Source organism: Cydia splendana, chromosome 1 (assembly GCF_910591565.1).
Source record: "Cydia splendana chromosome 1, ilCydSple1.2, whole genome shotgun sequence".
Taxonomy (NCBI): domain Eukaryota; kingdom Metazoa; phylum Arthropoda; class Insecta; order Lepidoptera; family Tortricidae; genus Cydia; species Cydia splendana.
This window is the reverse complement of record NC_085960.1, coordinates 7880413-7905768: the sequence shown is the minus strand read 5'-3', so window position 1 is coordinate 7905768 and position 25356 is coordinate 7880413. Positions and strand designations below refer to the sequence as shown.

Below are 25356 nucleotides of genomic sequence, written 5' to 3'. Positions count from 1 at the left end.
GTCTCTTTCTAACTCCTTTGTAAATTGTATCGTGAAACGGGCCAGATTATAATTTTTTTAGTGATATTCGTATATTAATCCTACCCACTACAAGATACACAATAATGTTCGATTTACCGTATGTAGTCAATTAAACGCCAGTCTGTACAGAGCACGTTATGTTTGTTATGTCAATGAATAGGTGTATTGGAAACAGATCATCTGAAAACTCAAGTACACTAACAGGCCGAGTGCATATATTGACCACATGTTTTTCTTAATGATTTCGTTTTTTTCTTGCCGTAGATGTGTTCCCCAGTGCATTACAAACATGGTAGTGTATTTAACTTTCACGTAGCATATCTGTATAACTGGGGCCTTATAAAGGGTTAAGTATTGTCACAGAATACTCAATAATTCGTTCTCCCCAGTTTTCGTTTTCACGGGTGAAGCAAGTATACCTACTTACCTACCCAACGCCTGATATTATTGAACGAGCAATTTTTACAAAAATAAACAAGATTCAGTGTCTTAGGTGTATTTGTTGCAGTTCAAGTTAAATGTCATAGTACATATATTTCTTACTTGTTTTATTTAGATAACACATTAATTGAAAATTTAAAAAACCCCCAACCCAAATACACTGATGTATCGATTTTAAATATTTTGATAAACATGAACTATAAGAACCCATCATTTAAAAACCTGCTTTAAAAATAAGAAAAAAACCGCATCCAAATTGATACCGCAGCATGCTTGATAATAAGAAACCTCTTTTGCATTTCTATTCTCCATTTGGCAAGTTACAATTTCATGTAAATCCCAAGTGTAAGTGCATTTGTGTTTCGTGACAGGTATAAAAAATAAATAATAATTACAAATGTGGTTGTATAAAACTGATTTTTATTACAGTAATATAATGGAAATACACGGATGGCGCGCCATCACGGTTGTGACAGATACAGTTCCGGCGAAGTATATAAATATCGTGGTGGTTCCGCGGTCTAGTCCTCCAGGAAGAAGTATTGACCTGCCCGTTTCTGTTCCATGTCCTGGAACAAAAGGGAAAACATTAATACCTACATCACCGACCGGCTTTCTTTGTTTATACTCTGTATCTTTAGGTATTTAAATAAAAGTAAACAAATAATTTGTACATTTTCGGGTAGTTATAAAATTTTTTGGTTAACCAACCAAATACAAAACCTCCTGGATCTGTCACTGAACGACCTGACTTTAACCTACATTATTTGATCATGTTATGTTTTCATCTACCCTCAATTGGCATAAGGAGCCATTTGAGGGTAGATTTTGTTTAACTTTATTTACATGCCTACCTAAAGATACAGACTATAGGAGTTAAAAATCCCCCATCAATATCAACAATCAGCAGGACTTGCAGTGATATTAACTCATAAGTTATGAGTCATAACTATATTTTTGGTGTTGTTCCCATTATTGCGGTCTATGCTCTATGTTGACATGACTGCAGAACAAAGGCAATTTATTTATAGAGTTGTCTATTTTAATTAGCCCGACCGGAATGCTGCAGTTGCCAAAAAATGTACAGACAAATTCAGGTCGGTAAACCATTGATTTGTAAATGTTGTAATAATATGGAGATATGTACGAAAAATCGGAAAATACGAAATTTACCGATTATACATGTTTGAGTCCAGTGGTATGAGTAACAGTATATCCTAAATTCTAACTCACCTTTCCAGTCAGATGTTTGTGAATCCTAAGCCTAAAGTATTAGTTCAAGTCTCTTCAAAGGCACTGCCACCATCTGGCCAAGTCTATTTCAGCGATTGTTCGTTATGCGGCCTTTTCGAGTGCTAACTTTGAGAGTGATGTTTGTTATATGAGTACATATTTAGCACAGTTCAAATTTGTGTCCATATCAAGTTGGATAACTTCTACTCTATGGAGTAAGCTTGACAATCATCATGTATTCAACTGACCTTCACAGAAGAATGTTTATTGATCCTAGGCCTGAAGTTGTTAGGGTCCCTCCTGAACGTGATGCCCAGCAGCTCGAGGAACTTGTTCATGCCGTTGAGCAGCGACTGCGGCGCGTGCGCCGTCGCGTCCGACGACGGCGTGCCCTCGAACACTATCACACGGTCCGCCAGGTACGTCGCCATGATGAAGTCGTGCTCCACCACGAAGCCTGTCCGCTTCGCGTGGAGGATGAATCTGCGGGATCGTAATGTAGGTACTGTTATAGTTTACATGTGGGAGAGGTTACTAAGAAAAAAAAAAGAATGGTACAGCCACGTAAGTACACAAAGCACTTTATAAAACATCCAGCAGTCCTATAAACAAGGGAAAATTGAGACAAAAGAGTTGGGTATCTGAAGTATAAATAAGTAGCATACTTAGCAGTTAGGGACCAGTTAGGCACCTTAGAATATTCTCCATGTATCAAGTTTTGCTAAGATGATTTAAAAAGATATGCCATTACCCATTAGTGAGGTTATAAATAATTTCTTAGTGAAATGGCCCTTGTTAACTTTAGTTTCAAGTTCTTCATATGATTGTTTACAATGTTTACTACTCTCATGAACAATAAAGAATATCTGCATTGAACTAATTGTAAACATGAATACCAAATAAATCTGCTTACCTTTTAATAACTTTAGCTGCAACCAAACGCTGTTCAGAGTCAAGGTAAGCAGAGGGCTCGTCGATGAGGTAAACATCGGCGGGCTTGCCCAAACATAGCACCAGCGCCACTCGCTGCAATTCACCTCCCGACAGGTTCTGCACCTCCTGGTCCATGATCTCCTCAATCTTCATGGGCTTCATCACGTCCGTGATAAACTGGAATAAGAACAAAATACAAGCATTAATTAGGTTACAATGCCGCTTTTTTGTACATCACACAATAATCCATTTTTAACAATCGGAAAATTTCATCAAACCATTTTCGTGTAATCATTGTAATAAATTAATCAATCATATAAATGGGTTCCGAATAATCCACACATGCCAAATCAAGCGACAATCCTGAAAAAGGCCTAAAAATCTGGACATGTCCTGACGAGAAGAAGACTTCGGGTAGTCCCCTTATAAAGTGAAGGAATGGGAGCAAGGATCCACATTGGTCATGGCTAGCTATAAGCAGCTTTTGCCTGCTTATGCACATGAACAGTGATCGGCACGGACGGTGCCACACCAAAGGCTTCAGAGTAAAAATCTTAATATGGACTTCTTAATATCCAATATTAAGGTTCCGTAGCCAAATGGCAAAAAACTGAACCCTTATGGATTTGTCATGTCTGTCTGTCCGTCCGTATGTCACAGCCACTTTTTTCCGAAACTATAAGAACTATACTGTTGAAACTTGGTAAGTAGATGTATTCTGTGAACCGCATTAAGAATTTCACACAAAAATAGAAAAAAAAACAATAAATTTTGGGGGTTCCCCATACTTAGAACTGAAACTCAAAAATTTTTTTTTCATCAAACCCATACGTGTGGGGTATCTATGGATAGGTCTTCAAACAAATCAAAAATCAAAAAAATATACTTTATTCATGTAGGCCTAGCAACAAGCTCTTATGAATCGTAATTGATTTTTGAACATTTTTGAAGACCTATCCATATCATTATATTGAGGTTTCTAATATTTTTTTTTTTCTAAACTGAATAGTTTGCGCGAGAGACAATTCCAAAATGGTAAAATGTGTGCCCCCCCTCCCCTGTAACTTCTAAAATAAGAGAATGATAAAAAAAAAAAAAATATATGATGCACATTACCATGCAAACTTCCACCGAAAATTGGTTTGAACGAGATCTAGTAAGTAGTTTTTTTTAATACGTCATAAATCGTAAACCGCAATTTTATTATGTTACTTGCTGCTACGGAACCCTTCATGGGCGAGTCTGACTCGCACTAGTTTCTTCTTCTTTCCCCTAGACCGGTAGTCCCATTTACTTGGGTCGGTCCTCCACTGAGCACGATTCCGTGCGGCGTTGGTGTCGATTTGAGCTTCTTTGAGGTCTTTCTCGACCGTCGTCAGCCAAGTGGAGGGTGGTCTTCCATGGCCGCGTGGCTGGGTTACAGGCAGGTTTAAGGCCAGTTTTACCGGGTGGTCTTCTTCGCGTCTTTGGACGTGCCCGTACCATCTAAGGCGTTTTTCTTTGGCTTTATCGATTATTGGCGCGACTCTAAAACTTCCCCTAATGTACTCATTCCGGATCCTATCTAGGAGTGTGACGCCAGCTGACCATCGTAGCATACGCATTTCGGTAGTGTGTAGCTTATTAAGCTGACTTTTGTTTGTAGTCCAGCACTTCGATCCATACAAAGTCTTATTGCTGTTTTGTACATTATTCCTTAGGTCTTGAGCGGCATTTTCTTATCGCACATGACTCCTGTGAGCTGTCTCCATTTCATCCAGCCCGTCGTGGTCCGATGAGTAACATCCCTATCAATTTTGCCGTCGTTGGACACTATCGAACCTAAATATTTAAATTCCGACACTCTGGGTATTGGCGTGTCTCCTATCGAGATGTTGATAGTTTTAGGGTCTGTTAAACTGTCAAAGATACAGGACATATGTTCGGTTTTCTTCCTACTTATCTTCAAACCGTTGGCTTCAAGCGCTTCTACCCAGGTATTTAAGTCTTGTTGTAGGTGGTCGACGTTGTCCGAAATTAAAACCACATCATCTGCATAAAGTAAGTTCCACGGTAGAGGCTTTTAACAGTGTTTCGTCAAGTAATCCATAGTAGTATTGAAGAGTATTGGGCTCAGTGTAGAACCTTGATGAACTCCTACTTCTATTTCAAACCAGTCACCTTTACCTGAGTTTGACTCGCACTTGGCCGCTTTTTAATATTTGGCATGATAACTTACCTGAGGGTGAATATATGCATCTCTAATTTTTTCATGCAGCAAGCTTCGGACTAAGCCCTGCGACTTGGGAGATATTTTCTGTGGTTTATAACTAATGTGCAACTGCGGCAGGGTGCCCGAACCTGAGGAAATAATAAACTACTATATCAACAACATTTCAAACATAAGTTACTTTGCATAATAGATGTTGTTTTTTTTTTGTGAATTTAATAGTTAGCCCTTTCAATTGCTTACATATATATAAATTATATGTTTTTCCCCCAAATCCTTGTGTTACAACACCATAACATTGGGTGGGGAGACAAGTCCTTGAGACAAGTGCAATCTATAAACGACATTTACGTTGACATCGACTTTAATGTTAAATTGGTTTATATTCAATTGTTTGACATGTTTTTCATCGTACATGACGATCCTTATTGGGAGACACAATTAATCTTATTATTTTAAATTCATAATGTAATTTATGACGATCATGATGAGAAGATAAACATAATTTTGATGAATGTAGCAAATTTATAGTGTAATTTTCATCTTGAAATAAAGAAATCTAAATCTAATCTAAATCTAAAAATAATATGTGCCATAAATTCCACACTATAGTTCGTTTTTTAGCATTAGAAAGAACTTGCAAGAAGGTAAGTGATCTTGACATGTCTTTTAATTGAAAAACGCTTTTTAAAAATCAACAACTATTACTTATGAAAGCAGAGGAATATAAATGATCATATTAGATTCATAATTGTTACATATTTGCCGTAACTTATTTTTAAAATGTGTTTTTCAATTAAAAGACACATCAAGATTGTTTACCTTATTTCTAATGCTAAAAAAAACGAAATACATATAGCTAAAGTACATTCCTTCCGTCAATATAAATATACAGGTATAATCCTTGTAAAATTGTATACAAACATGGATAACTGATTATATTAAGATATTAAAATTAATAAATTGAAAAAGTAACACAATCATCTCGTCATATAACGGGCGTAAGTCTTTACGGCACTCGTGCTGATAGTTAGCAATCCGCAAATATTTGTATTTTAACACTGTCAAACGTAAGCATTCCGTTGCAGGGCATTTAAACTGTATTGAACTTGTATGCAAATTACTCTAATGGACATTACCATCAGTGGACAACGAAGACTCCGCGTGTCGTAAACATTTTTGAAACACAGGATGAAAATAGAGATCAAATAGTTCAGTTCTAGCCATAACAATTTTTAACAATACATTTAGTTAAATTTCGATAACACACTTATAACCTCAACACGTAAGTAAAACCTTTGTGATCTGTCATCGAAAAATATCGTAATGCACGTAACGCTACATTTATTTTAGTAAACGATGCAGATTATAACACAGTTTTCTTTAGAATTCTATAAAATTAATTTTTTCAATGAAGCGAAAACCGATTGACAACTTTCACAAAAGTGACGTTTGAATGTTACGTGTTGCCAGATGTGTACAAAATAATCAATCGATATTTTACTACGGGCGCGTTCAAGGTACATTTTTAATTGACCAACTCGACTTGCTATATTCCTTTTCAAATAGCTTGGCCTCTGTGACAGCTGTCATCTCAATACAATTCTTCGTTTTAAGGTTATAAAATGTATGGAGATGACAGCTGTCACAGAGGCCAAACTATTTGAAAAGGAATATAACTGCAGTTTTGGCCGATTCTACAGAGCATTTACAGAAAAACGTTGATATCCGTTGTACTGCGTTTTAGAATTTTATGACATTTATGTCCGTCCGTTGTCTACTGATCTATAGTTTCTTAAGTGTTCTTATGCTGTTTTCATTTGTATTCTGGTGAAAAATAAAGATATAGAATATTATACTCTGGCATACCCACCTTGTCAACGGAAAAAAGCGATAAACTTTTATAGGAATAATCATCCGAATAATTCACGATTTTTTTATTTATTCGGGATGATTTATTCGCGAATGATTTATTCGCGGATGATTTATTCGCGAATAATTTATCCGCGAATAAATCATTCGACCACTTTTCAAATGACGAATGATTTATTCGTTATTTTATTCGAATAAATCCATGAACAATATTGAAGTCTTTTGGCTTATTCCATTCAAATAAACAACACGAATAATAACACGTTTAACATGACTTGTTTTTACTGTACATTTGTTCTGAGAAGTTAAAGATTGTTAAAGGTTAAAGGATTGGTAGGCCCAGGTAGTATAACAACAAAGGATTAGCGTGAACAATGAATTTCTCACACACAAAGTTAGTAACTTTCTAGCCAGACCTAGAAAGAGATACTTAGCTATATAATAAGAGTGAGAAAACCAAATTTTCTTAGCAGTTGTTTGTTTAGGGCATAATTTATATTTACAGTTACAGGTAGTTGTATTGCATGTCACAGTTGCCAAATCTTTCTAAACCGTGAATAGTTAATAAGGTATTCCAATAAACAAATTATTCGTGGCAATTCATTCGACGAATAAATTATTCGACGAATCATTAATTCAAATAATAATAATCATCCGACATTTTTATTAGGCATTCGCGATAAAATTTGTTATTCTTATATCTCTGGGCGTGATGTCACAGTGGCGTGCACTTCATAAAGGCAAAAAGGCACTGCCTACCCTACTATAATTCCGATGTCTATCCTCTTAAACTACTTAATTTAATTTATACCTGATCGTACTATCAGTAATCGATATAACTTAAAACATTCTAAAAATTAATAAGCGCTCCATCTACCGGTTAAGCTTTGTCATCAAGTCATCATCTATAATAATTCTACGCGACGAAGTTTACACCACGCGGCACTAGCGCCGCTACGTGCCTTGCACGGCAAAGACAGAAAACATTTCCGTCTAAATCTTTCTATGTGTGTCTTCCCCGTGAGTCGTCGTTACGCGGTTACAGTGTAGTGGGCCTTCCTATAAGTACGAGCACACAATTATACAAGTAACGCACACATTTAGACGCAATAGGCAGTGTCTTTCGTACCAAACATAAACGAATGACGCCCGAAAGTTTCCGAATAGTTCCGATGTTTACGTGACTATTTTAAAAAGTAGCATTTGCTATGGTAATTTAGTGCAAAAACGAGACTATTTTTTTATTCGTTTACAGTATTTGGTTAAGTTTATTTACATTTTTTATTCGGTCGCCATTGTTTGTTTGTTTTGGTGAGTTTATGAGATAACAGTTAACAGTTGCCGGAAATTATAAAGTGCGATTAGTGAAAAAATGGATAATTTTATCTGTGAAAGTTGTGGGTGTGGGTGTGTGTGTGTGCAAACTATTAAAAATGATGCGTTTTCGAAGCTTTCGTTTAGCCAAAAAAAGAAGTAATTGAAAAGACTTGACAACAAAATGAAAACCATCACGCAATTTTTTTGGTGAGTTAGTAGCTCTCATTTTTTAAGGTTCCGTACCCAAAGGGTAAAACGGGACTCTATTACTAAGACTCTGCTGTCCTTCCGTCCGTCCGTCTGTCATCAGGCTGTATCTCACGAACCGTGATAGCTAGACAGTTGAAATTTTCACAGATGTATTTCTGTTGCCGCTATAACAACAAACACTAAAAACAGAATAAAATAAAGATTTAAGTGGGGCTCCCATACAACAAACGTGATTTTTGACCGAAGTTAAGCAACGTAGGGCAGGGTCAGTACTTGGATGGGTGACCGTTTTTTTTTGCCTTTTTTTGCATTATGGTACGGAACCCTTCGTGCGCGAGTCCGACTCGCACTTGCCCGGTTTTCTGATATAATTTTGCCTACCCAGTCCCAAATCTCTGTGCACGCTACTGCGTGATGAGTTGTCGTCCCATAGAAAATTTGAATATCGCGCCTTTATTTACTGACTGTACTGTTTGAGTATTCATATTATAATGCTCAATTCACTTTAGTGCCACTTGCACCATCCGACTAACCCGGGTTAACCGGTTAAACCGTTACCACAGTGTGAAATTGTACTGGTTACCATGGTTACTCCAGGTTTAACCCGGGTTAGTGGGATGGTGCAAATGGTGAGATTTTCTTACTCTTGACATCTTGAGAAGAGAAGCAAATAGTGCAATTCGGTAACCAATCACTAAAGTAGATTAGCCATTACCCGAACTAAATCTCTCTCTTCTTTTCGTCATGGGTAAAAATAAACAAAAATATAGTTTTAAATTGGAATTGAATGTAACAACTGTCCACAACGAAATATATGCCACAGCACATATTTCGTTGTGGACAGTTGTTACATGGCGCGTGATCTTATATTCCTTTATGTATATTTAGTGTGCTAAAGCCTGATCAGGAATATAAGATCACGCGCCATGTTGCGGAATTTGTCTGGAACTAATTTTTATATACTATACTGAACTGTTACCCTATACATGAGAATAACAGCGCCCTCTGGACAATGATCATATATTACTGATTAGGCTTTACATACCTTCTTCAGGTTCCAAGTTGCCAGCCAACATTCTGATAAATGTTGTCTTTCCGGTTCCGTTCTCTCCGAGCAAAACTAAAATCTCGGAGTCTGAGAACTCGCCGGACTTCACGCGAAGATAGAAATCTCCCATTTTTTTTGACATTTCCGGGTACTCATAATGGTTCATTCTTTTAATCTAAAAATAAACAAATTTATATGTATAACAGGAGCCAGTTTCACAAAAGGTTCTTGTCTACCAGCAGGCATCTCTTTCTTACTTTAAGGCAACTATTAACTGTGCTAAACGAGCTCTAGGTTTATTTTTTATGATATAGGAGGCAAACGAGCAGACGGATCACCTGATGGTAAGCGATTACCGCCGCCCATGGACACCCGCAACACCAGAAGGGTTGTAAGTGCGTTTCCGGCGGCCTTTAAGATGGGAGTACGCTTTTTTCATGAAGGTTTAAAGGTCGTATTCACAAAGTGTGCTCCACAGAATTCAGACCACCCTCTACATAGAAGTTTGTGTCAGGCATCTCTGGATGGAGTTGACTGTTCATTAAAATCTGCCTACATTTTTACCTATAATAGACATATACTGTGCAGTGTGTAAACTGTACTTATTCATTCAGTTCATTTCGATCACTCTATTTAAATGAGTAATGAGTATAAAACCTTGCAATAACTCAGTTTGGATAAATAGAAAAATACTGACCTCTTCTTCAGTTGCTGACTCAGCAACCTTGAAGACCAAGGATTCAGTCCTGAATCTCATGTTTTCTGTGGGCACAAACCCATCAAGGAATATATTGATACCTGAGAAAAAACGGTACTTATTACTTATTTATACAAACTAAAATAAAATCGATGACCAGTTATTTTACACCGCCAGTAATAATTTAATAAGCCGCAAAATTGCATGGCCTCTTTATGAATGGATTTCATAATGCGTCCATGCCCTTTTGCAGCCAGCTGTACTTACACTGCTCATAAATATCTGAACATGATCTAGCCACCTTGATTTTCATTTTGTTTAATGTATTTAATGGTTACGTATTTATTAATCGATATTGTGTAGTTGTTATATTCAAATTTAAATCAGTTAATATTAGAAACAAACCTTCTCGTACAGAGAAAGGCATAGTCACAACACCATAAGCACCGGGCACGCCATACAGACAGCAAATAAAGTCAGACAGGTAGTCCAGCACTGACAAGTCGTGCTCCACCACGATGATGAACCTGTACAAAAGAAATACGTACACTTTAATATAAAGTGTTTAAAAAAACGGTCAACGGATGGACGAATTAGACACCAAGCAACATGGCGACGAACATGTGTTCATACGTTAGATTCTATCAAATGTATTAATGATTGCTCCCCTCTCACTCGCTAGCTTTAAGCCTCATTAATTTATAAAAAATATGGTTGCACACAGCAATTTTATATGCAATAAACATGATTTTTCTTTACTCGTTCTACACATGTTTGTTCATGACAAACAGCTAGACAACTGGATATGGGTATCACGACCTTATTACAAATATTTGTTAATTTCAATGACGTTCTTATTAAGTGAGAAAAGGGCGATAAGGTAATAACTGTAATAAGCCTTACTTATCAGGATGGATGAGCGAGCGAATCGTGCGGGCAGCGTTGAGACGCTGCTTGACGTCCAGATAGGAAGACGGCTCGTCGAACATGAAAATGTCCCCGTTCTGGATGCACACCATGGCACAGGCGAAGCGCTGCAGCTCTCCGCCGGACAGCGCCGCGATCTCGCGGTCGCGGATGTGAGAGAGATCTAAGGATAAGCAAGTAAAAATATTGTGTTCTTTCTGGCAAAATCATTAAAGCTTAGACAATGATGTTCCTGGCATTGTCCCGGCTTTTTGCCGTGGCTTATGGGAGCCTGCTTCTTAATCCAGAGGAGAAACAAGGCCTTATAGGGAATAGTCCGGTTTCCATACGAAGTTTTTCTTAATCAAAAAGAGACTGGTGTGTCTTCGCGCAAGTGACACCCTTTTCGTCTTGGGTCATCCCATTCGTTTTTCGTCAAGTTCTTAAATTAGTCCTATTCTGCTTTCGTCACGCATTCTACATTGAAAGCCACCGACGATTGTGACGAATGTAGAATGGGTGACGAAAGCAGAATAGGACTAATTAAAGAACTTGACGAAAAACGAATGGGACGACCCAAGACGATACCTTTAGGATTAGGCATTGAAAGTAGATTGACCATATCATTAGGTACGTAAAGCTACCGTTGTGACAAAAATAATCAACTCTGTTCATTTTAGTTATAACACATGGTCTTGACAATGTAAATGTGTCCTATCCTTTAAGCAGAACAATAGATTGGGCATTGGAATCGAGCCAAATGAGAACTAATTACAAATCTGTAGACTGTTGAAACTCATTACTGGATAAGACTTATTGTTAGAAGAATATTATTGTTATAATAATATTGTATCTTAACCTGTCTTATGTATAATAAAGTGTTTACATACATACATACATTGCATTATCAATTTTCCAGTTATGAAATACCTATATGTATACTTACATAATAGGTAGTGTTTCGTAAATGGGGTTGGCCGGTGGAAGTTTTTAGCAGATGGCGCCATCATAGCTTGCCCTGTCAATCCCTAGAATTGTGTCAAATTTTTGTTTTTTTAATACCCTGGATGCCAGTCCTTTAAGCCAAATCTCATAGAAAAAGGGGCAAGCTATGATGGCGCCATCTATGCAAACCTTTGACAGTTGCCAACCCCATTGATAAAAACGTGCTCAAACAAAGGATATACCTAGGTGCATATAGACAACTATTCACCTTTGTATAATTTTGTACTTAAATTGTTACTACAGAGTACAATATGTTATTTCCAACTGCACTAAGGACCGTATCGTAGTTTTTTTCGTTTTTTTCTGGTATTATATTTTTATCTTAAAATTACACATATAGTTTAATTAAAGCTTTAATAATAAGTAACATTTCGTCCTGAGAGATCGACGTAAAGCATATGGTTTAGACAATATTTACCTAATCCTCCCGAGTAACAACAACGATTGTGGACAAATACTACAAGAAAATTTGCGGTATGCGAACAAGACGAGATATTACACAAAAAAACATCTTACTATGTAAACAGCAATTACACATGATTCGTAAAGCGAAACATCTGGGCATAGTCTAATCATTTCTTTTAGTTGGAAATAGTTTTGGATCTGTGCATGGTGGGCCTTTTAGAGAATATGGCATGTTACTTACGACAACCCCGACTTTGGTATACAATATAACCATCATGGAGCGTTTGTATCGACCTGCTCTAGCCATGGTTCAACGCCATGAATGTCCGTTAGGCTTTGGATTTCGGTAGATTCTTTTAGCTGCTTCCCTCATTTCGCTTGCGTCAGAAATTGACGGGAATCCAAAATGTTGCATAAAAAGTGGTTTTCATGTAAAAAATAAAAATTCACCTCATTTATTCTGTGGATGTTCAATTGAGCAATCATGAAAAGGACACTTAGATGACATATTTTGGCAGCATATTAACCTTTTGTTTCTTCAAATTGTACCAAGGAATCGGTGAAATAGTCTGAAATTAAGCTCGATAGGCTTGTCCAAATTATATTTGCTAGACGGTATTGAAATCATCATAAAGTCCCTAAAATAAAATAAATGTAAAACCTTCTTATATCAGATGTGGCTTAAAAATACTCCCAGATTATACCTTAAGAACATAGTAATACAAAATAATACACACGTCAACAGTTAGACCATGTTTTATCTGTATCCATAATTAACGATACGGTCCTTATTGTTTTTATTAAATTGAATAAAACATCAAAAAACCATAAACTACTTTTTTGGGCAGTCGTGTAATAAGGAAATACACAGGGGCGTATTTACCCTAGGGCCAAGGGGGCCATGGCCCGGGGCGGCAGGCATGGCCGCGAGGGGGCGGCGAAGACGCCCCCTCGCGGCTTTTTCTGGGCGCCTTTTATAATCAAACTTAGCTATATTTTTTATTATATTTTAATTGACATTTAAATTAATAAACAAACGAACGCTTCAAACCCGCTTAAAATATCTACCAACAAGTACCTAAATTAAGCAACATATTCGTTCAAGAAGTATTAGTACGGCGCAGTGCCGGATTTACCACTAGGCTGAGTAGGCTGAAGCCTAGGGCGGCAGATTTTAGGGGGCGGCAAATTTGGGTCAAAAAAATATTTTATTTGCTGTTCAGATAGGGTCGACCAGAATTTTTTCGCTCCCCTATTTATTTGTAAAATTTATTTTGCCGCCCTCTGTCATGTCAAGACCCTTTATATTGAGACAGACAATACGGCCAGACGGACAACAAAGTAATCCTATATGGGTTCCGTTTTTTTTCCTTTTGAAGTACGGAACCCTAAAAATTTACCTACTATTTTCTCGAAAAAATTTCGCGCTCGCTTCGGTCACGTTTTCACTTACGTACCTACATTATTTGTGACCCATCTGACTACATTGGGCGATTCTTGTGTCTTCGTGATATTGAATCTCACTAAATTGTTCCGATCCCATGCCGAAACTCAGTATAGATAGAGTGCTCTCGATATCAGATACAAATATAATACTTTTCTAGACTTTCCAGCACCACAGAATGTGGGATAATGGCACGGCCTGTGTAATACGCGTCTCTACTACTGTCGTCTGCATAGCAATGATTATCATTGATATGCAGCAATTACAGCACAGAACCTAGTGCAACGCCAGCGGTAATGTCCACACTATCGGAGCAGCTTCCGTCTACTACCTATACGGCTCATATGCGTCTACCGGAAAAAAAGCTAGCGATCCATTTGTATAACATAGTCCCTCGAGCAGACTCGATGCCAGACCCGACCGAACTCCTTAGCTATATCCAGCCTGACTGCCAATGCCTCACCTTGATTCTCAATGGCCAAAACCCAGCAGTACCCACCGATGTGACATATTAGCTGAATAAAGGGTAACTGGTGGTCTCTTACCCAGTCAATATACACCTCTTATAACTCCTGTTACCCCTTATAATTCCGTTAAATTGCTGCTACAACGCTCTTGAGTAGCTATGTGAACTTAAGGCTGCATAATTTGTGCCCATTTAAGAGTTATAAAAGCTGAAAAGACGCTTATACAGCTCTTATGCAGCTTCTATATTCCAGCTACAAGCGTATTCGTACTTCATTATGCGGCTGCTATACAGCTAATCTGTGCTACTTGGGCGGTCACCGATCAGATCAGGCAAATATAACGTCATTGAGTGACAAAAACGGCCCATATAAATCTGTTTCTGTATCTAGAATAGTGACATTAGTGACGTCACCTTTCTGCACTCAAAAGAATAAAAAATTATATACGTTCCACTATCAGCGAAGAGCGCCTGAATAGCTTAGCTCTTCTTAATATAGAAGCTGAGCTGACAAACGTTTTAAATTACGACAGCGTCATTGATGATTTTGTCAACCAATTTGTACATAGGAAAACAATGTAAATGCCTATGTGAGTAAATGGTAAATGTTTAGTTTTTTAGGGTTCCGTACCCAAAGGGTAAAAACGGGACCCTATTACTAAGACTCCGCTGTCCGTCCGTCCGTCTATCACCAGGCTGTATCTCATGAACCGTGATAGCTAGGCAGTTGAAATTTTCACAGATGATGTATTTCTGTTGCCGCTATAACAACAAATACTAAAAAGTACGGAACCCTCGGTGGACGAGTCCGACTCGCACTTGTCCGGTTTTTTTTTATTTCACACCCCAAAGATACTTGTTGCAGGTTTTTTTTTTCTTAAATAAAATACTTTATCAGCAGATCGTCACTGATGAAGGGGGGCGGCAAATCAAAATGGCCCGGGGCGCCAAATTTGTAAATACGCCTCTGGAAATACACACAAACAAATAAAATATAACTCACCAAGCATCTTGCAAATTTCATCTACATTGTTCATATCATTTTTCCTATCCAACAGTTGTCCAACTGTTCCTTTCACAGCCCTGGGGATCTGGTCCACATACTGAGGCTTGATTAGGGCCTTCAGGTCATCCTCCAGGATCTTGGTGAAGTAATTCTGCAGCTCAGAGCCACGGAAGTGGGAGAGGATCTCTTGCCAGTCCGGGGGATCCTAAAAACAAGTGCAGTTGAAAATAGAGATGCTCTTCAAGGTTTCTTACATAATATAGTTAATACATTCACTGCAAGCTGAGGTCGAAAGACCCCATGCATAGTATGCTTAATTACAAGTTACACTAATTGCCACAGCAAAGGTTATAATGATCAAACAATATAGAGATTTACTAAGAGGTTTAACTCTTCCTGAACACAAACTTTTATAATAGAGAACTTTTAGATTAGAGAGCATTGAAAACAAAATTAAGGTAAGCTCTAATGTTAATAATCAAATAATACCACCTAAACTATATGTATAAAATATGGGTGCTTTAAAATACAATGACTGTTAGTTTTGCTTTCAATCAATGAAGACTTATTTTAATTACAAATTGACTTCTCCTATTTGGCAAATAGGTTGTTATATTAAACATGCCTATATATCTGTCTAAATTACATCTTACAGAATAGCGGCCCAGATTGGGCTTCTGTTTCCCCGCAAGGATCTTCAGGGCAGTAGACTTGCCGATACCGTTCTGGCCGACAAGCCCAAGAACTTCACCAGGCCGCGGGATGGGCAGGCGATGTAGCTTGAATGAATTCTTGGAGTAGCGATGGGTTGTATGCTTTTCCAGGTTTGATGGGATGTTGATGATGGTAATTGCATCAAATGGGCATTTCTGTGGACAAATTGTATAAGATATTCACCTTAAAGCCTGACACCTTAAACAGTTTATTTGACCCTCGCCATTTTGCGGATTTTCAATGGTACTAATTTATTTTACTGGCAACAAGTACTCTTTGACAACGAACGTTGGATGTCATCGAGTGTCACCGATGTAAACAAACGGAAAATATCTACGAATATATTCAAATATGAACGGTTTTATTACAAAAATGCCAAAATAATTTTACCAAAGATGCGAAAAAAATTGTAGTGAATGCAATCAAATACTTACAGCTTAAAAAAGACGAAGGATTACATAGCATTCCAATAAACAATGTTTTAAAGTTGGTTGTTGACATGACCGGTATTGACATTTTATAGTGCGGTTTTATTGAACTGGTTAGTTGTTAGGTTTAAACTTTAATATTTCATTTAAGGTTTATGTAGGGGTGTAGGAGGGGGTAGGCACGCTCAGGTTTGCGACGCTGGGCTACAGGTCTGCTCACTCAAGTCCTTCATACACGTCCCCGTCGACCCTGGATCTGCCGCCGCGGACCAGGGTTGAACCCACCCGGGGTTCACTGCTGGGTGGGTCGTACACCCTGGAAATGCTAGTGGTCTTAACGAGCGTCGCACTATTTACCAACAACCTCGGGCCACTAGCAGCTAAGTATGAGGGCCATACATGGTGTGACAGTCCCACCCGCCAGGTAATCCTTTTCCCCTACCCTTATCTCCCGTCTTAACATCCTGTGATCCGAATAGTCATTTCCCATCTCTACTCCTATCTTTATCCCTCCTCTCTCTAATCCCTCCCTTCCCTATTTCCCCCTCTTTGCTCCCCTTTCCTACTCCATTTCCTCTCCGCCAATCCAAGGTGTCATACGTACCGTGCCGATGGATGCGTGGCTGGTGGCGAGACCAGTCTCTAACGGCGTCTCTACGAAACCGGGGCGAATCGTAGCAGTATCTCGTCCTTCAGTCGGCAAGCGGGGCTCTGCCGTTCTGTGACGAATATTTCCCTTGCTACTCGTGGGACGTTCATGGAAAGTAACAACAATTTAGAAAGTTTTGACGCCATGTCCTCAGCTCTGGACTTGATCCAGGCTGAAGGTAGTATCGGGGCGAAGGAGGCTGCAGAAGCCTCTGGCACGCCCGAGGTTTGCTCTCAGGGAGGGGAGGGGGTAGCTGAGGTCGACAGAGACGACATCGTCTCTGGTGCGCCCGGCGACAGCTCCTCGACCAAAGAGCCGCGTGTTTTCAAACGCATGTCGGGTGCTGCTCGCAAGAGGTTCCGCAGGCTTATGGGCGACGGGGTAGCCAAAGAGCAAGCCCTGTCATTGGCCCGTAAGCCTTGGGTGGACATCGCTGTGGAGAAGCCGGCCAAAGAGAAAGGCCCTGTAAAAAGGGTCCGCTCTGAGGACGAATCTCCACAGGGATCAGCGAAAAAGGCCCCGAAACTCCGCGCTGAAACCTCAGGGGAGCCTCGTCAACCGAGCTTCAGGGAGGTAGCGGGGTCCTCACGAGTAGGGATCCGTAATTCGGACCCTATGAGTGAGGACCAGATGAAGTTGGTCCACCGTCACCTAAATCTCGCCATGGTCACCCAATGGGCGAATGCGAAGGGCGGTGCACCACAGTTTCTGGGCTTCATTCACAAGACAGGCTGGATACTGGTGACCTGTGTCAACCAGGCTAGCAGGGACTGGCTTGTGAATGAGGTCCCGAATCTAAAGCCGTGGCCGGAGGCGAAACTCTCCGTCATCCCGGAGGGTGAATTGCCCAAACCAGCCACGGCCATCACGTTCATTCCAGAGTCCGAGGCGGCCTCAGTGGAGGAAGCCTTGGCGCTGATCAGGGTCCAGAACTTTGGCCTGAATACAGAGCTCTGGAAAGTTCTCGGGGAGAAGGCTGAGCAGGGTGGCAAGGTGGTCACCTTCGCTCTGGATGAGCCTTCCGCCGAAACCCTTAAGGCCAATCGTGGGGAGGTAGCGATTGGCTTTAAGAAGGTACTGTTCCGACTAAAAGGGGGGCCAAACGCTCCCCCAGCACAGCAGACGGAGCAGCAACCCCAGCCCCTCGCTGAATCTACTCCAGGGCCAAGTACCATGGTACCTAGCGGCCGAACTCCTATACCCCAGGGCTCTCGTGGCCGTGGGGGCGGGCAACCGGCAGCTAGAGGTACAAGGGGCATGACGAGGGGCATGGTACCCGGTAGGGCCAGACCCATAACCTCGGTGACAGGAGGGCCTCAAAGGACTCCTGTTGCGAGAGGCAGGGGAGGGCCACAACGGGTCACCAAGAGGGCCAAATAAAAGGCCTTGGCCCTACGGCACCCGCGAGGGTCCTGCAAGCAAACATCCACCATGCGGCAGCAGCCACGGCCATTGTTGAAAGCCGGCTTGCAGGACACGTCGACCTCGCACTACTTCAAGAACCTTGGGTGCGGAACTCAACCATACTAGGACTGAACTCGGTTGGTAAAGTTTTATACAATACTAACGGAATTAAGCCTAGGGCTTGCATTGCTTTTGGCAAGAACATTGACTTTTTACCTGTTCCAGAGTTATGCACAGACGACCTGGTAGCAGCGTATGTAAATTTCAAGGGATGGAGCGGGCAGAGAGTTATACTCTGTTCGGCATACCTCCCTGGAGATAGGAACGACCCCTCTGCGGAACTCACAACCGTGGCCGACTATGCCCGCAAACACAACGCAGAAATACTGGTGGGATGTGATGCCAACGCCCACCACACCAACTGGGGGAGCACCGACATCAATGATAGGGGTGAGTTACTACATGACTTTCTTCTATGCAATAACTTCCAAATTCTAAACATAGGATGTTCACCCACCTTTGTCACTAGGGTTAGGAAGGAGGTTTTGGACTTGACTTTTGCATCTTCAAATCTAGCCAGGCATATTCAGAACTGGAGGGTAAGTGATGTAGAATCGTTGTCAGATCATAAGCACATCTGTTTTAATATATCTTTTTCTCTCAGCGTTCAAACGGTCATCTTCAGGGATCCCCGGAGGACTGACTGGGAAGGCTACAGGAGCTGCCTAGAACGTAATCTGGAATCCGCAGGGAAGGTAATCAAAACGCGGGAGAGTTTAGAACTTGCGGTAGAGGTGGTCTCAAATGGCATTGTAAGTGCCTTTGAAGAAAACTGTGCTCCCAAGGTCAAATCTACTAAACGTGTGGTCCCGTGGTGGAACTCCAACCTTAGGAGGCTCAGGGACAAAACACGCAAGTTATTCAATAGGGCTAAGAGGACAGGGGAGTGGGAGGTCTATCGGAAAGCCCTAAATGAATACAGTAAAGAGATTAGGAAAGCTAAGAGAGCGTCATGGAGGAGGTTCTGCGAGGAAATTGAAAATACGCCTCAAGGAGCGAGACTTCACAGGATACTCTCCAAAGCTAGAAGCAATCAAGTAGGCCTTCTCAGGAGGCATGATGGCTCCTTCACCGCTAGTGAGACGGAGACTTTGGAGCTCTTAGCTGAAACTCACTTCCCAGGGGCAGGACAGTCGCACCAGTCCCAGGTGGTCAGAGGCCTGCACAGGCCTCGCCCGGAGGACTGGAGGCAGGCTGCCCTCGTCATAAGGCCCGGGATAGTGAAGTGGGCTATAAACTCCTTTAAACCTTACAAGACGTGCGGCCTGGACGGAGTAAGCCCTGTGCTAATGCAGCGAGGAGCTGAAGTCCTAATCCCGCATTTGGTTAGAATCTTCAGAGCTAGTTATGCCTGGGGACACTTACCAGAACAGTGGAACAAGGTCAAGGTATTATTTATACCGAAGGCTGGGAGGAAGGATTATGCTTTAGCCAAGTCCTTCAGACCGATCAGTCTCTCCTCGTTCCTCCTTAAAACCTTGGAAAAGGTAATCGATAAGTATATCAGGGAGAGCTGTCTTCTGAGAAAACCCATACACGACAGTCAACATGCTTACCGCAGGGGCAGATCTACAGAGACTGCCTTGCTGGAGCTAGTTGACAGAGTGGAAAGGGCCTTGGAAGACAAGGACATAGCCATGTCGGCCTTCCTAGATATTGAGGGCGCTTTTGATAATACACCCATTCGGACACTGGTGGAAGGGCTTAGGGCCAAGGAGGTGGATTCCACCACTATCCGCTGGGTGCAAAGCATGCTCTCAAGCAGAGTGGTTAGGCTAGACTTGCTTAACACTACTCTCGAAGTGGCCACTGTGAGAGGCTGCCCGCAGGGAGGTGTCCTATCTCCCTTGCTCTGGACTCTCGCGGTGGATGGACTTCTGCACAAGATGGCGGAACTCCGAATCGACACTCAGGGGTACGCAGACGACCTTGTTGTGACGGTGAGGGGCAACTGCCAAAGTACTTTATCAGACCTTATGCAGAGGGCTCTCAACACCATAAATAGATGGTGCGGAGAAAATGAATTGTCTATCAATGCAGATAAGACAATTATAGTACCATTCACGAACAAGAGGAAACTGGACAAACTTAAACCACTTGTCATGAATGGTAAAACTATTCCGTTCTCAACAGAGGTCAAATATCTGGGGGTAACACTGGACCAGAAACTGACCTGGAACAAGCATGTGGACGGAACCATACAAAAGGCTAAATCAGCCTTGGCAATATGCTGTCGCTTGGCAGGCAACAGATGGGGTCTAAAACCCAAAATTGCCTTATGGCTGTACACATCCATAGTGAGGCCGATAGTGTCTTACGCCTCTGTAGCATGGTACAGGAAAACGACGCAGAAGGTAACAGTGATGAAGCTTGGCAGCCTTCAAAGAACTGCCTGTGTCATCGTCACTGGGGCCATGTCATCCTCCCCGACGGCAGCCCTAGAAGCCATACTAAATCTACCACCCCTCCACTTGCACCTAGAATTGGAGGCGAGATCTAGTATGCTTAGAATAGCGGGCGCGAGGAGAGGTAATTGGTTATCGCAAACTCTGAGACTGTTTAATGAATCAGTGTACGATATTCCTGTTCTTGGGATGCCAACCGACACTATGTCACCCAAATTTTGTCCACTCAAACTTTACTCAGTGGAAATCCCCAAACGGGAGGACTGGTCAAACAGTCAAATTAAGTGGAAAGAAGGAAGCCTGAGGTGGTACACTGATGGCTCCAAATCCGAATCTGAAGTAGGTTCCGGAGTATACGGTGAAGCGCCTAGGAAAAGCATCAGCTTAAACCTAGGACGTTTTTGCTCTATATTCCAGGCAGAGGTATACGCCATTCTAGAATGTGCGTCAATCAATCTGCAAAGCAACTACGGCAACCATACTATCTATATCCATTCGGATAGCCAGGCGGCACTCTTAGCTCTAACCTCCGATGTCACCACATCGAGGCTGGTTGAGAACTGCAGGCAACTATTGAACAACCTTGGAGCCAGGAACAAGGTTGTTCTACGTTGGGTCCCGGGGCATGCGGGTATCGTAGGAAACGAGAAGGCCGACGAACTCGCGCGAGCAGGGGCTAAGGGGAAGAACTACAGTCCTGAGCCCGTTTGTGGTATCCCCAAAAGCCTAACGCGGCTCACCCTAAAGACCTACTGTCACTACAAAACCATTCAACTCTGGAGAGAAACAACAGGTTTGAACCATTCCAAAGCGCTTATCAAGGCCTTCAGCAAAAAGGCGTCCTCGAACGCCTTAGCGCTGTCTAGGAACCAACTGCGCAACTTGGTAAGGGTGCTTACCGGGCATTGCGGCCTAAATAAGCACATGCACACCATGGGGAAACGTGACATAGGGCGGTGCAGACTCTGCATGGAGGCGGAGGAGACGCCCTTGCACATCCTCACAGAGTGCCCTTGCCTAATGCGTACTCGTGACCTAATCTTGGGCGGACACATATTACGCCCGGAGGAGGTAAAGTCTCTCGAGACCAAAAGGATCCTGCAGCTATTCGAAGTTGCAGGGTTGGATCGAGAGTTGTAATAGGTGGCGATCACAATAGATCAGGAATGGTCGCAGTGATACATAGGCTTTGGAGCCTTATATAGCCCCTAATAAAGAAGAAGAAGAAAGAAGAAGGTTTATGTAGATCGACGATAAAAATCCTATAATCGAATTTGAGACTGAACATTTTATAATCGAGGTTGGTGATCCTGAAAGCGACACAACATCTGATGAAAATCAGACTTCGTCAGAGTAAGAAAACGAAGAATATAATAATATTGAATATTTAGAATCAGATTTTGACGAATAGGTAAATTAAAAGAACCGAATTCTCTGTAAGCAATGTTTTGACATTACTTATACGAGTATCAACCACGTATCAACATGAAGCCAATGCCCACTACCCCGACTATACATGACGTACGCACATTATTGCCATACGTAAGCTGTTTGCAGCGACACTATCTCAGGGTTAAATAAACTGTTGTCAGGCTTTACTCAAATCTTATTATGTTTGATAGGAGGGCGTTTTCTAAAATAAATAATTAAATATCGTAAACCTGATTCTTTCAAATCTGGACATTCTTGGGCTCATTCTACTCAGAATCGACAGCATTCTCCATCCTTCCATTAAAAAAAGATGTCCCAAAATGACCATTCCATTACGTCACGTTTTATTATGAGAAAATTTTTCACTTGTATGGACGTGACGTAGTGGAATGTACAATTTTCATACAAATTTTTGGGACAAGTTTTTTTATTATTAGGATTGAATATGCTAGTGATTCTGAGTTGAAAGAACCCAAAAACACCAGGATCTGTGAGAATCGGGTTTTCAATATTTATTTTAGAAAACGCCCAGGATTTGCCTCAAGCAATGTATATTTTATACATCAAAACACAAATGTTCCAGTAGATGCATTAAAATAAATTAAAATCTGGTATATATACCAACATTACAAACATTTACCTAGTACGGAAACAGTGCCTTAAAGCAAGCCATATTGTTGAATATGGTAGTACTATGACCAAGTTTTCAAATATTTGCTACAATAGGGATGTTTCCTGTACTTAAAATAAATTATTTCAAACCGTGCACGAAATAAAGCACCAGATAATTATTAGAAAAACATAGATAGCAGCTATTTTTAAACTCAATTTGTATTTAATAAATCAGATTGAAATATAAAAAGTAGGTGAGTTTACCGTGACGTCACTACATTTGTTTCCATATAAATTCCATATTAGCAAATCGTTTTGACAGTTCTAAAAAAGAAGCTGATTTGACTAGTAGGAATGTAGCCTATTGTTATGTATTGATGTTGATGAATTTGTATGTCATTTTAATCTGCATGATTTTTATATTTTTGTTATGTTAATTCTTGATTAGTTTATTAGCATGTATCCTTATTATTTTGATAATTTATTTGTTTTCCTAGCATGTAAGTGAATTAGTCTGAAACTGTAAGCTTGCATAGTGTTCAATAAATGAAATTAAAAGTAGGTATATCAAAACAAGGCACAGTGTTTGTGACTTTTCTAATGCCCTAACCTAGGTTGGTCTCTAAGCAGCTTTTGAGGCTGGATAGAAATGGAATTGATTGGCATAAAAACATATAATTACCTATTAAAAACTTACAATTTTTTTGCTGACTGTTCATTTATTCCAACATCTTTATATATCAACAATTGTTTATTTAAAAGGAAGGGTAGGTCTTCTAAGACCATTTTGCAATCACAGCAAGACGATCCCGTCATGGTAGCTGCCCTCAGTGCCCCATTTAAAAATAATCAACCTGTATACAGCTATTGGCACAAAATGGTCAGGGAAACTTAAGCTTAATAATATAATTTTGTTCCACAATATTTCTTAAAAACTGCAAATTAACATGACCATGATAAACATTGCGGTGATTGATCACTTCGTTTTTTTGAAATGACAAAAACAGCTTGAAAGGTCTTACCTTGACACAAATACCACAACCGATGCAGAGTTCCTCCGATATGGTAGCGATCTTGTCGTTGGGCGTCACCTCGATGCAAAGCTTGCCCATCCGCACCACCGGGCAACTCTTCTTGCACTCCTGCCTGCATCGCTTTGGCTTGCAGCGATCGGCGTTCACAATTGCGATACGCGTGAGCTTGTCCGTCTCCTCATGTTGTTTATTTCGAGACATAACTGCCAACGAAAATTAACTATCAAAAAACACTTTTTAAACCAGCTGTAATTAACAATTCAACAATTTCGTCTCATATGTGGCAGATTTTAACACATAACCTCAACTTGTATTTTGTGTTTGCAGTTTTTATAAATTGCACACTGTAGTATTAAAAGGCAATTAAGGATAACGTAAGTATTACGTATAATATTTAACTTTGGGACTTGTAAAACAGCGTATACCTGGTAAAAGAGGGCGAACGTTGGCGAAATCTTGCCTACGTTCGCGTGTCCCTTTACTTTGAAATGTCAAAAGGAATTATTTTCTATACTCTGTCTATCTTGTGTACTTGACAGTTTGATCTGGTTATTACTAAAAACGTTCATACATATATGAAAACCATTTTGTTATGAGAATTGTGAAAATACATACAATATCTTCGTATTATATTTCAAATTAAAAAATATGAATCTACATGGATTCGACGCGTAATGTGGAATGATTTTCATAGACCTTCAGTTTTTTTAACTGGCAAGAATACTTTGACAAGTCTTGCCAACGCCAACTATCAAGTTGTTCATAGATTTATAATATATAGAGATCCCGTCTCAGCGAGCTGTCACTGTTGCCACTTTTGTTTAGTGTACGATTAACAATGAGGCCCACCTTGCTGTAGCCATGTCGATAAACTATCGACATTTCTTGCAATTTTAATTTTACTTCAAAGGTTTAACGATACCTAAAATGAACAAAAACGCTTTTATTCTTTATTGTGGTTATCAGATCACAATGTTATCGTCACGCCCCAGCAGGGAACCAAGGGAAAGTTCAGATATTTAATTAAAGTACATAAATACCTACTAAAATATGTGTTCCACAATAATGAATGAATGAATGAAAACATTTATTTTCAGGCAACTATTGGCCCATAGATAAATACCTTAAAACTAGCATACATATTATTACAAAATATATAATGGAATTATTTTATTACATTATAATATATTCATTATCCATTAGCATTTCAATTATGTTCATGTTTAACGAAGATATTGAAGCTTCAATTAATCGCAATTTCGTTCCGCTGTGTAGCGTTTATCGATATATAACATGATTAAAATCGACTTTTCACATCCCTAAAAGAGCATACATATACGCTTTTACGCACACATACACAGCCTGGGCGCATCAAAAAAGGCAACACTTGAATTGAAGTCCATCTT

At 40.3% G+C, this 25356-nt stretch overlaps 3 protein-coding genes across 3 annotated transcripts in view; 1 reads left to right on the top strand and 2 right to left on the bottom strand.

The window, feature by feature from the left end:
- LOC134795557 (uncharacterized) overlaps nucleotides 1-18384 on the top strand; it is a 135113-nt gene extending 116729 nt beyond the window's left edge. Inside the window, exon 2 of the mRNA XM_063767454.1 lies at nucleotides 16374-18384. Within this exon, the coding sequence (XP_063623524.1) occupies nucleotides 17113-18384 (1272 nt within the window). The 5' untranslated portion in view covers nucleotides 16374-17112. The remainder of the gene's footprint in view (nucleotides 1-16373) is intronic.
- LOC134795819 (annexin B9-like) overlaps nucleotides 1-25356 on the bottom strand; it is a 122761-nt gene that overhangs the window by 19122 nt on the left and 78283 nt on the right. The gene's annotated exons all lie outside the window — the stretch shown is intronic.
- LOC134795104 (protein Pixie) lies at nucleotides 863-24507 on the bottom strand. Its single transcript, XM_063766940.1, has 12 exons — nucleotides 24376-24507; nucleotides 23939-24153; nucleotides 15867-16082; nucleotides 15211-15418; nucleotides 10885-11071; nucleotides 10387-10508; nucleotides 9982-10082; nucleotides 9282-9459; nucleotides 4847-4968; nucleotides 2609-2805; nucleotides 1944-2178; nucleotides 863-1031 (listed from the first exon to the last, which is right to left on the bottom strand). Exons 2-12 carry the CDS (start codon nucleotides 24149-24151, stop codon nucleotides 984-986), a joined length of 1827 nt encoding a protein of 608 aa, XP_063623010.1. The 5' UTR covers nucleotides 24152-24153; nucleotides 24376-24507; the 3' UTR covers nucleotides 863-983.